Consider the following 12566-nt stretch of genomic DNA (forward strand, 5'->3'; position numbering starts at 1 on the left):
TTAGGTGTGTGAAGGGACTTGAAATCAGGATGAAGTCGATGCGTGAATAGGATTGGTGTGGGGCGGAGTAAAACGTGTAATCCCTACTGTCTGGGTTTTGGAGGCGCCAGGAATCTTTCAGACAGTATCTGTCACAGAGGAGAAGGAGGGCGTCATGCGAGCGAGATGGGTGAAAGGAACATTTGGATTGTCTGTCTAGAATCGGGTCAAGGGGGAGATTGAAATCGCCTCCCACTATCAACAGGTCATCTGGAGGGATGGGTTCTAGTGAGCGGGAGACCGAGTCCCAGAAATCCGGGTCGTCAGCATTTGGGCCATAGATGTTTATTACATGAATGGGGTCGTCCTCCCTCAGCAGGTGTGTAACGGAAAGTCTTCCTACTTCGTCATGAGAGTGCGAAATTAGTGTTAGGTTAGGTTTTTTCGCTAGTAAGGTGATCACCCCTCCTTTTTTATAAGTCGCTGGTGAGTTCAATATGTGTGACGCCCAATGGACATTCAGGAACCGTAGGTCATCCTCAGATAATTTGGTTTCCTGGAGTAATATAATGTCGCCCCTTGATCTGGTGAGATATTCGAGGACTTTCCTCCTTTTTACCGGATGATTGAGGCCCTTAACATTAAGAGAGATTATCGTGAGATCATCGGCTAGTGATTTTGTATTAGCCATCGGAGTGGGGTATCATCGCTGAGAGGCTGCGTGGTAATCTAAAGATACCTGTATGTAGTGCCGTGTGTTGGAGACAGTGTGGGTCAGTGTGTGGAGATACAACTCTAAGAATAGGGCATAAGGTACAGCATTGTAATAGGGTTTTGGAATGCACCGAGAGACGTGTGCCATATCTGTAGTAATTGAACGTAAGCAAAAGACAGTACAAAACAGAAAGAAAAATTGAGATTCTTTGAACTCTTTTAGCTCCATTTTCACCCTTCCCCGACCCAACTACCCACCTTCCCCCCTCCCTCCCTCCCCTCCCCCCTCATACGTACATAGGGAGTGCGACGGCAGCACTGTGCTAGGTGGAAGCAGGAGTACTAAGCTAGTAGCTAATAAATTCCCTAGACAAGGAAAATATCATCGTATCAATAAACCTCAAGCCGATTTTGCGGCTGGGAAAGTACTGTGAAATATAGCAGTAAACATTGGTAGTGGCGTGAGAGCATAAGCAGTTCACGCTAAGGCAAAGTGAGTTAACTCTTAGCAATAGTAAATAACAGTATTGAAGAACTTTAGTGAATAACAGTAGTGTGACATTGTATTGAGGCACGCGGCCTGCTTGCATAGAAGCGGTATAGACATGCAGTCGCAGTGAATCAAACTGTATGGGAAAGCAATGACATAGTTATAAGAACAAAAAACTCACGATACAGGTGAGTGAACATATGAGCTGAAGAGCTTCAGTGTTGAGCGCGGACGTCATCCGATTACAGAACATGGCGCTAGAGCCATAATAAGCCTGTTAAATACCAGGCAGAGGATTGTTGGCAAAGAGAACCAGCAAACAATATGGTGACTTAAGAGTGGATGAGTTCAAGTTTTCCTTTTGTTCGAGAGGCCGGACGATAGATCCATTTCTTATTTGCGGCGATCTACTAGTAGGTCAGCAAGGGCTCTGGGGTCCGTGAAGAATCTTGGATGACCATTCATTACAATTCTGAATTTCGCCGGACCGGCAAAGGAGAATGAAATATTTTTGGATCTGAGCTTGTCTCTGAGTTCCAGGAAACCTTTACGGATCACCACCGTGTCTTTTGAGACGTCTTGCGTAAAGATGATTCTATGACCTTCCCATGTGATGGAGTGGTTTTTCATTTCAGCGCACTGGAGGGTACTTCATGCTATTAGGTGCTGGGTCCTTGACTTTGGGACGTGTTCAGGTTTTGAAAGCAGGGATGGCCGGGGGTTTCGCTCTCCCGATCCACGGAGCTCCCAGTTCAGGCGGCCATTCTTCCTGCCGTCCAAGCCACGCCCCAGAGCCTGAGGTCATTTTAAAAGCAGCCCTGTGTTGCAGAACTGCTTTTAAATTTGAATTGTGCCCAAACTCAACTTTGGTGTTAGGGGCATTTAAAAAGTGATAAACTACAATATTGTGGTATATTAGGTACCCCAGGGTCTCCCCTAGGTGCCCCAGGGTTGAATGGGCAGGTACTTATACAAAGGACCCTTATAAAAGATGTTTTGCATACCTTCGAGACAGAGAATTTGCACATTACACTTCCCTCATTGTATTAAAGTGCTTCCCAACATCGAATACCGTGCTAGGAGCACACATTGTGGAGTGAGGAGCTACATTATTTTTTTACATTAAAGACCCCTAAAGTCTCCCCAAGGTGTCCCAGGGGTGAGGGTCATGTAGCTATAAGCAGGCTCCACGTAAACACAGTTTTACAGGCTGTGGTGTTGGAGAAATTGGACATTTCATTTTCCCCTTAGTAGATTTCCAGACACATAGGTTAACGTTGAAAAAGCCTATGAATTTATAACTACGGCAAGGAACAAACGAAAAATATCATTCAAAGACTTAGGAGAATGGTATTGATAGATCCTAAAATATGCTGTTGTTGAATTTTTCCTAAAATGTACAGAAAAGAAGTTAAAAGACGTTCTTGTCTGTAAGCCAAAATTCAGTTAAAGGGATAAGCCATGCTGCTTTGATAAAGTGACAAGGGGCACCCAGGGAGAAAGGCTATTTCTTGTAAAAGGACCCTTCTCCACAGGAATGTCAGAGCAGGGGGGATGGGTCGTAAAGCATCAGCTTTGAAGGTAGAAGGGGACAGGCAGAGACAGCCAGGTCCATCTACCAACTTCCACTCTGAACCCAGCCAGATGGTAGGTTTAAGGAAGGAATTTGCAGATGTAGGAGGGACGGGAGCTATGGAAATGAGCCATCCTGGAGGTTGGTTTAGCTAGCTCTTGCTTCTCTGCTGAGACTTCAGCCATATTGAATTTTGGAAGAATAGGGATTTCTGGAAGACCATTGTGCCACACTTTGGAGGAAAACATTGTGCACCTTATTGGGCAGGAGTGCCCTCCTGTGTGACCCCATAGAACACTGAATAAGTATCTGAGAGGGGCAGAGCCTCTCAGATCTGCTGCTTGAAACTTAGAGAAGAAAAAGGATCCATACTGGAAGTTTGAATTGCACAAACCTGGCCCTGCACTCTGACTGACTGCACCTGCTGCACAATCTGGAACTACAACCTGTGGAGCTAACTTGCCTTAGGAAGACTAAAGAGTGGACTCTCTGCAATCTACAGGTTAACAGAGCTTACCTGTACCATCACCACCAAGAATCCCCAGCCTAGAGTGCATCCAGTGGATTTGTAAGGGTTTTGTCCAAGTGGATTGTGGGAACTGAAGTCCCAAACTTCCTAATACCATCTTGAAGATTCCAGACCCTTGGATTGTGTTTTGGACACTTTAGGACCCCAAAAGAAACTTGAGGAAGAATCTTCAGACGTTTAGAGCATATTTAGAGAAAACTCCATAAGTGGACCGACTCGACCTGGCCAGCCAAGCCGGCGACCCTCAACCGTGAGCCGGCCTGCCCTCCATACTCGTCCAGCTGTAAAGTTCCAGAGGTATGACTTCCAGAATTTGACTGGGAGCTCGTCGAAAGTTAGGCTCGCGAACCCACACCGAACTCGGCCTGGCGAAGAGTTTCGAGGGACCCCAGCAGAAAAAGCTCAGTAAAAGTTTATAAGTCTGAAGGTAAAAGACTTGACCGGCTCCAACAACGAAAGTCAAGCCACCTACCTTCAACCCCGAGCCAGCCTGGATCCCTGGCTCATACCGCTGTAAAGTTCCAGAGGTCCAACTTCCATAGTTTGACTGGGAGCTCATCGAAAGGCAAGCTGACGAATCCTCATGAACCCTAACTGGTGGAGAGCATCGAGGGATCCCGGCAGTAAATACTCCAGGAAAGTTTTAAAGTCAGAAGGTAAAAACTGTGACGGAGACATACCGCTAGGGGCAGCCACGCAGGGCTTCATCATGTTCGGCTTGAAACTTTGACTTTGTCCCGGCCTAGTGTGACCAGATGTCCCAATAGGCCCCGTAGGTTTCTATGTGCTATATAGTGCTAAATCTTTGAAAATTCATCTCTGGTTCCCTACATTGGATTTTTTTCATTTTGCTGTCATTTTAAAATTAAAAATATGTCCTATTTTTATAAATTGTTTTGGGATTTTTTTTGTGTTGTTTCTTAAGTATTTACTTAATTGGTGTTTTTAATAGCTTTACATATCTGTCTTTGTAGTTAAACCTGCCTCTTCGCAGCTAAGCTACCACGGGTTGAGCATGGGAATAATTTTCTGAGACCTATTATGGTAAATATATATGTACTTCTGCTAATAAGCCACTTTTCAACGGAATCAGGTTCCCAAATCAGAATGTGTGATCAAGGTGCTTAAGAGCAGTACACTGGTGAACATATCTCTTTACTACGCATGCGATAAATCACATGCAATTACAATGTGGTTGTTACAACAACTGTGTTGTTACATAGCAAACCATTACATTGCAAGTTGTTACAACGACTTGCTGTAGGGGGCGCGCTGGATTTAGGAATAGTATAATTTACTATTCCTACTCTAGTTTGTGCAACAGCAGGGAAGGTGTTGAATTGTAAGTCCAACACCTTCTGCACCCCACAGCAAGTCATTGTAACGTTGTACTGGTTTGCGATGTAACAACGCTGTCATTGTAACAACCGTGTTGTAATGGCATGCGATGTATCGCAAGCGATGTGAAAGCTGGGTCCCACACTGGGTAGACTGTGCATCACTTAGCAGGTGGCTAGGGCAATGCATCCATCGCAGTGCAATGACGATGCATCTGGGAATGGGTCAAGGATGGGCGTGTTTACTGCAGATGATTATGGATGCATGCTTAGAGTTTAGAAGTGCCCCAGTTTTTGGAGGGTTGGGGGGGTGTTCGGTAAAAAAAACAAAAGTCCTCGAGAGATGTCAAGGAGTGAGATTTCCCGCTACAATCACCACAAGCAGTTGAGGTTCCTAGGGGCTCTATTCTCAGTGCCTCCTTCATTGAGGCCTATGTGTTCTCCAAGACATAAAGGCAGTCCTTTTCTTTGACTTCTTGCAGCCCAGGGTTGCCTCCAGTACCTCGTTTTCACCTCATGATCACAGATGTAGGAACAGTTTCAGCTTGCAGACTGCAGTCATTGTGTTCCTTCACCTCACGCCATGTATGGAGACCTTCCACGGTGAGAGTGGCAGGGCCTGGAGAACAGCATCAGCATGGTGGTTGGTTGTGCGTATTCAGGCCTTCCACGATGAGACCCAATTCAGGAGGATCTGAAGACCTGGCTCTTCAACTGAAGCCCAGCACTCTGATGGATTAGCAGCCCCCCATGCCTTGAGACCCTCACGGGTGAGTAGCTGTGCTTTATAAACCCTTAATTGATTGATTAAGAGTGGCAGGGCTGGAGGCATGTCAGCAGCATGGTGGTTGGTTGGGTGTATTGAGACCTTCCATAGTGGGAGTGGCAAGCCCGGAGGCATTGCAGCAGCATGGTGGTTGGTAGTGGGAGTGGCCAGGAGCTTAAAGTCAGGCCTCCAGGTATTAAGGCTTCCAGTTGTCTTCTGACATTAAGGTCACCACCTCATCATCCAGAGCTTGTTTAACTTATTGTCCAAGACAGCTGCTCAAAAAACTGCTGGGGAACCTCAATCATTAGTTAGCGGGCAGGAGGATGGGTGAGAGCCTTAGTAGGAGTCGGACATCTTGGTCACGCCGAACTCTAACGCAATAATTTGTTTTGTACAAATTTGCAAATAGCCAGATAATATTTGGTCATGTAAAGATGGCTTGTTTTGCCAGGGGAAGCCATCGTAGTTGTTTTAGGGTTGGCTGGTAAAATTATTTTTCCTATCAACTCCATGCATAATAATAACATTTGCACATTTCACAACCTAGGCTTTCATCGCCTGGGCCAGGGGATGTAATGTGGGTGACCATAGCGGACAGTGAACGCTGGCAGTCATCCTTTGCAAGCAAGAATCCTGCTATTATTAAATACATGGAGGGCTTCCCTCACCAGAAGCCTTCCTTTTATGTGTGGAGGAAATGATGAACAATAAAGGATATGAAGAAATGGAGCAGGGCATTTCCTTAATCAGCTTTTTTCTTTGTTGTCCATGACATGCTTTCATCAAAGAACCGTACAGAGGTTGAATGATACAGTGCAAACGTCATGAAATGAACAGATCAGATAACTTTGTATTTGATTATTCCAATAGGCGGTCCGTCTCTTGAGAATGAGATTCCCAATGAAGGGTGAAAGATTGCAACTTTTGCTTGAACATTGTAAAGAAAAGTATTTCAACAGGATGTATAACTCAAAGTACCCTGTAGTTACATTGGTCTGATGCATTTACTATTCACTATAGAAGACAGTGGTACGGACGGGGATCTTGAGTTGGGAGCCGTTCACTAGATTCCGTCCATACGCAAGGTGCGCCAGCGGCTGAGGATAGATCCGGAGAAGCATAGATGGCCCCTGTAAATACATCAAACCCCTATATATAGGTGGAGTAAAAAAATAAAAGCATTCACGATGTATTATGCACTCCCTCTATGCGTTTACTCATAAGGTGTTTTAGGGCGAGATTTGTTGCACTAATATGTTATTTCAGCGTGTTCGTTCACAGTCCCCCAACAATCTTAGAGCCTGATTTAGAGTTCGGAGGATGGCTGTATGTGAGTCAGGGCTACGGAGTACATCAGGCAGGCGGTCCAAGTGCAACGGAGTACCCTCTCCACCAAACTCTGAGTCAGGCCCTCAGCAATTAAAGTTCAACTCAAGAAACTCATGCTCGTTGGCTATAAAATTGATGTCTATTTGAAACGCAGTAAAAAGCATTTAGATCAGGTGAGTAATTTACCACCTGGTAATGGAAAAGCGAATTTTTCAGTAAAAAGGCTGAAATACCTACTATCAAAAGCATATGATGGTCTGAATTAAGAAAGCATTGCAGGCTGATGCAGACCAGACAAGGGTTCTCCTAAACTACTGCAAAATATTGAATAAGTTCTGTAAACAATGGATATAAAGACAAATGAGCCCTGACTGCTACTGTTTACTCACTGACAGGTCTTTGCTGTTATCGTCTGTGCTAGATTTGAGTTACTTCTACATTTATGGACACAGTGGCACATGCTTAATGTCAGTTAATACATATTTCTATGGCCACTCCTCAAAGTTTAAACTACTTGTGTACCCAATACATTATTGCATGTGAGGTCTGTTCACTAGGCACACTCAATATTGGCACGTGAAGACACAGAAGCTCATTTACAACCCATTGAGCCACCGGTGCGTCACTTTTTTTGATGCTCCAGCGGTGCAGAGTGCAGACCGAAATCTGCAATGCCACACAAAGCCACTTTGCATGACTTTTTATCGCCTCATAGATATGGAGTCTTACTCTGTGTCAAAGAGGCTTTCCATGGGCATTGTGATTGGTGTTCCCACGGAACACCCATAGATTTTGACGCATTCCGGATTTACAAGGACTTGTAAAGTTGGGAAAGCGGTAAAAGCCGGCGCCTCTCCAGTGGAGAAGTACCGAGGAAAAATAACTCTATTTCTCCTCGTTTGTTCCTCTATCTATATGTGCTACATTCTGGAGCACACATAGAAGGAGGAAAGCGCCTCCAATGACTGTTTTTGTGCGGGAAGGTGCCCCTTCCAGCGCAAAAACTATCATTACTACAGTGCAGACAACCAGGGAACCTGCCCAATGGCAAGGGGCGGGAATGTGCTGTATATCATAAATACGACGCATGCCTGCCCTTTCGATTTGAAACAGGGCAGCACAGCAAAGGAACATGCTGTGCTGCCCTGCGTCATACCTTGTAAATGAGGCCGACAATTTGTGATGGAAGCATTGAATATTCTAAATCCGACTGATTGAGCGGCAGCACTCATTTAATCAGTAGTGGTGCTCCGGATATGGTTTCTATGATACTATTGTGAATCACAGAGCAAGTATGTAGGGAAGGTCTATTTCAATGTGATGACGTAAAAGGAAAAAAGCGCAGTTGCGGCGGTTCCAAGTTGAGTACCAAAGTGAATCTTGATCTTTGCTTGCCACTTTCATGTGGACAGGCTGCTCTCTCCCTGCTTGTCTTGTACTCATCTCTGAATGAAGCAGGGCTGGAAATGCTGAAGGTTGAGGTTTGCAATGTAGAACTCCTATCCCTAACCATGTGATGCTCTCAGTGTATCTGCTTTCAGGGCCAGGTGTCAGTGGTTCGGCTGGCACTCACCTCTTGCCTTTGTGGAAGGGGGAGGTTAGACGCCCCCAAAGTCTGGACCGATTCAATGATTTTCTTCAGCTTTTGATCCTGGAAGTTATGGAAGGTTTCATTGAAAAGTTCCTTGGCCTTTTTGCCCCAGGCCTCTGAAAACTCCTGTTCCATCAGAGAACCATTGATCTGAAAAACAAGAGCATGTGCAACTTACAAACTGGAAGCAAACTATTTGATGTGGAATAGCTGACATCGCTGCAGTAAAACACTTGCAGATATTGAGGGTCCTATCTTTTGACCGAAACAGCATTTATTTATTTATAAAGTTTTATATAGCGCAAGCATGACCCTTGAGGGTATCAGAGCGCCTTACATGAAGGGGGAGGTAGGATATAGGTGTGAGATCAAGAACCAATCACATATACGAACGAGGAATAGAAATTGAGGATTAACAAATTAATATTATTTGCCTCCATAGGGAGTCAGCAATGTAGTAGTCAAAATCAGCAAACTAATAACAGGCATGTATAAAATCAATAAACAAAAGGTGTGGCCAGGAATGTCAATGGTGCCTGGGCATGGCTGCCATCAGCGATGGCAGTTACATACAAAGGTAGGTTAAGGCTACAGGCTAAGGATGCTTCGCAGTGGTGACACCAAGCTACTGCACAACACCAGAAAAATGACTTTTTTTCAGTGCGCAAGGACCATTCCTGGGAACATATTTCCATCATTCCTACCTGGAGCGCAATAAGTTGAATGATTCAGCTTTGAGGGGGGATTGGGGAAACAGATATAGCACTTATATCATACAGCTAGGAAGATGCATACTGCAAGAGGGTGAAAGTGAGACGGAGGGCAGGAAAGAGAGTGGGAGACAGTGAGAAATATGGAGAGAACTGGGCCAAGAAATGAAGAGCATGCCAGCAGGAAAGGAGGCGAAATACAAAATGAAGGTAGGAAGAGAGACAATGAGACGTGAACAGCAACAGAGAGTAAGAGAAAGAGGCACACAGGCAAAATCCATGTCATAGAGCCACCCTAAAATGCTTGTCTATTGATACTGCAAAATGGTTCTAAAACCCAGTTTTCAGGGTAACAATGTTATTCCTGAAAAATATTTCTGATAATCGATAGGAAGGACAATTCCAATAAATTATAGAGTCAGCCAATAGGAAATCAAGATCACCAGATTTTTTAAACAAGTCATATAACAGTCAAAAAAGGGGCAGAGTAGATTTTGGTACAATAAATCCACCTCTGTATTTTCATAACACTTATATTTCACATGTGGTTGTCCTCATGTCATAACACACTGTAGAGAGGGGGCACAGGGAGTTAATAGAAAGAAACAAGTTCCAGTACCATTGCTCCCAAGAACTAACGTGGTATACACTGAGGGGTAGCTGTTCCTAAAGAAGAGAAGAGTGGCAACCTATTCTGGTTTGCACATAAGTGTTGGAGTTGTCTTTCTCATGTCATCACAGCCGCTCTGTGGCATTAAACGACCATAATATGAGAGTACTTGTTACATCCTCAGTGGAGAATACAGAGTTCCCCAGGGTTCATTTTCAGTCATAAATCAATTTTTTTTTGCTTACAAACTGCCAGAAAAGAATCAACCTGCATACAATGTTAAATAATAGGAACGTTATCTACGTTTTCAATTAAATGGCAAATGTAGTGTGTTAGAATGTGGTCACTGGTTGGCTAGGGTGTGCACCTAAACCAGGCAGAACAAACCACTGTAGTCAGGGTGAGGGAGTTACACACCCAAGATAACCTCTGCTCACCCCCTTGGTAGCTTGGCAGAGCAGTCAGGCTTATCCCAGAGGCAATCTGTAAAGTGTTTGCGCAACACACACACACCAGTGACACCCTAGGCAAAACACAATAGAGACTCCACACCAGTTTATAAAAATATCACTTGTACTATATATAAAACGCATAGACCACAATGACATAAATCAATATTTGCTTTCTCCCAATTTGGTAATAATCGTTATACCATATGTAGTGCACAGATGCAAATACTCCTTTCTTGCACTGGTCATAAATTACTGTGATTTCATCACTGGGTAAGAATAGGCCAAACACATTAAGAAAAAGGAGGCCAAACACGTTCATTACGGGCAAAAATAGGCCAAACATATTAGGATCTATAGGCCAAACACTTTAGATCACCATAATTTAATCACTGATTACACACTGGACCTTGCATTACTTCAGCCCATGTAAGCCAATTACAGGCCGTTCACCAACGGGCCGATTTATGCATGCGTGCCTGGATTAGTATCGGGAGCCATCCGGGTTTGGATCCCATGCTGGAAAGGCTGGTGTGCCATCACCAGCCATGTGGTAGGCACTCTGGATGTGCACCCCCTTTCTTGTATGTCCGTGTGGTTGCTCCAAGTCTCACAGCACTGCGGTGAGGGCTCTGCTAGACAAGGAGGAGGGGGGAGCGGCCCTCACCCGGTCACCTAGCCGGGACCAGCAAATTCCTTAAATCAGCACCACTGCTTCGCGGAGCGGGAGCAGCAACAGGTTACCTACCCCGATGTGCGAGCCGTGAAGCTCCTGGTTACTTGAGCATGTCCTCATCGTGTTCGGGTGGCCCATCATCCGGCAGAGTCGTGCCTTCTCTTCTTTGCGTCCGCCAGTTGCTAGGCAACACCTAGTACCCTGCGGCATTGGTTGAGCAGTCGCACAGGGTTCTTGGGTTTTCCTGTGCAACAGGAGTAGATCGGCCCCAGAATCGGGCCCCAGGCGGTGTACGGGGTGGCTCCCCAGGCAGGTTGCTCCTTCCTGAGGTTCTGCTGCTGAGAGCCCACGAGCTTTCAGGCAGTAAGCAAACAGCTCTGTATTAGAGCCAGGCACACAGCATGCTGGCAAAAGTGAAGCACACAGAGCACTGGCAAAGCACACAAAGCTCTGTGAAGGTAACGGTTGCAGAGCATGACACACAGAGATGTGCCAAAGTAAAGCTGGGAGAGCACAGCACACAGAGCTCTGCCCATAGTAAAGCTTGTAGAGCACAGCACACATAAACTTTGATGTCCCGGAGTTTCCCAGAACAGGAGGCTGCAAACACAGGCCCTTGGAGAGTTCTTCACAGGTAGGATGCCACAGCAGGACCAAAAGAGTCAGTCCTTTTCCTCCACCACAGACAGAAGCAGCAACTGCATGCCAAACCACCCCTCATTCAAAAAAGGCAGCGCTCCTCTCACAGTCCTTCTGCTCTTCTTCTCGGGAGGTTCCTCTTGTTCCTTGAAGTAATATAAAGTTCTGGGGTTTTAGTTCCAATACGTATACCCCATTTAGTTATTGTTCTCTTTGTGGCCAGGTTCTCTGAACCCAGTCCAAACCAGTTCTGTCCTCCCTGGTGTAGCATGACCACAGGGGGCAGAGACAGCACTCTGAGAAGGAGGCACGGACTATTCAGGTGCAAGCGAAACTCCACCCACCACTCTAAATACAGACTAGGTCAATTCATCCCAGTGATGAGTCACCCAGGCAAGGCAGGGCACACCTCAACCCCCCCTCTCCCCAGTGACTGTCTAGAGTGAATGCACATCCCCAGCTCCTGTCACTCAAACACCATATGCTGAATACACAAAAAGTCAGAGGCACACAGGATGGTAAAGTAAGAATATGCCCACTTTCTAAAAGTGGCATTTTCAAACACAGCATTTAAAAACCACCTTTAACAAAATCTTAGTTCAGAGAGCCTAAACTCCAGCTTTCTATCTTTTCCCTATGTAAAGATATACTTGTAAAATCTTACAAAGCAACTCCCATGGGACAGATAGCCTTTCTATAGTGAAAAACGAGATACACAGTATTTCACTATCAGGACATGTCCCACACATCAATGCATGTCCTACCTTTCACATACACTGCACCCTGGCCCAACTTAGGGGTGCCTTACATGTCAGGATAGGGAGGATTTGGGCCTGTCAAGTCGGTCCACTTGACAAGTCAACATGGCAGTTAACAACTGCACGCACAGACAATGCGGTGGCAGGTCTGAGATACATTTACAGGGCTACTCGTGGGTGACACAACCAGTGCTGCAAGCCCACTTGTTGGAAATCCTTCTCACGAGGAGACAGGCGAGTTCTCTTAGGGATGGTCCCAGTGGCCCACTGGTACCACGTTTTTGAATTATACTACCAGGCGTATTAGGGGTGAAGACGCCACCTAAGTTGAACCGATCAAACAATCTATAAACTAGAGTACATACCAGCTGTGCATCCTTCCAAACGACCTCTGGCAAGCCCACTAGTAGCAT

General features: G+C 45.4%; 1 protein-coding gene across 2 annotated transcripts in view; it reads right to left on the bottom strand.

Annotated features, from left to right (window-relative positions):
* The window catches only part of ACE (angiotensin I converting enzyme), a 236673-nt gene that overhangs the window by 153847 nt on the left and 70260 nt on the right, over positions 1-12566 (bottom strand). The window contains exon 2 of one of the 2 annotated variants that reach the window (XM_078645075.1): positions 8294-8461. In XM_078645075.1, the coding sequence (XP_078501201.1) occupies positions 8294-8461 (168 nt within the window). Of the gene's footprint in view, positions 1-8230; positions 8462-12566 lie in introns of both variants that reach the window. The other variant, XM_078645076.1, reaches the window with a different exon arrangement.

This window comes from Lissotriton helveticus, chromosome 5_1 (genome assembly GCF_964261635.1).
Source record: "Lissotriton helveticus chromosome 5_1, aLisHel1.1, whole genome shotgun sequence".
NCBI classification, from domain to species: Eukaryota; Metazoa; Chordata; class Amphibia; order Caudata; family Salamandridae; genus Lissotriton; species Lissotriton helveticus.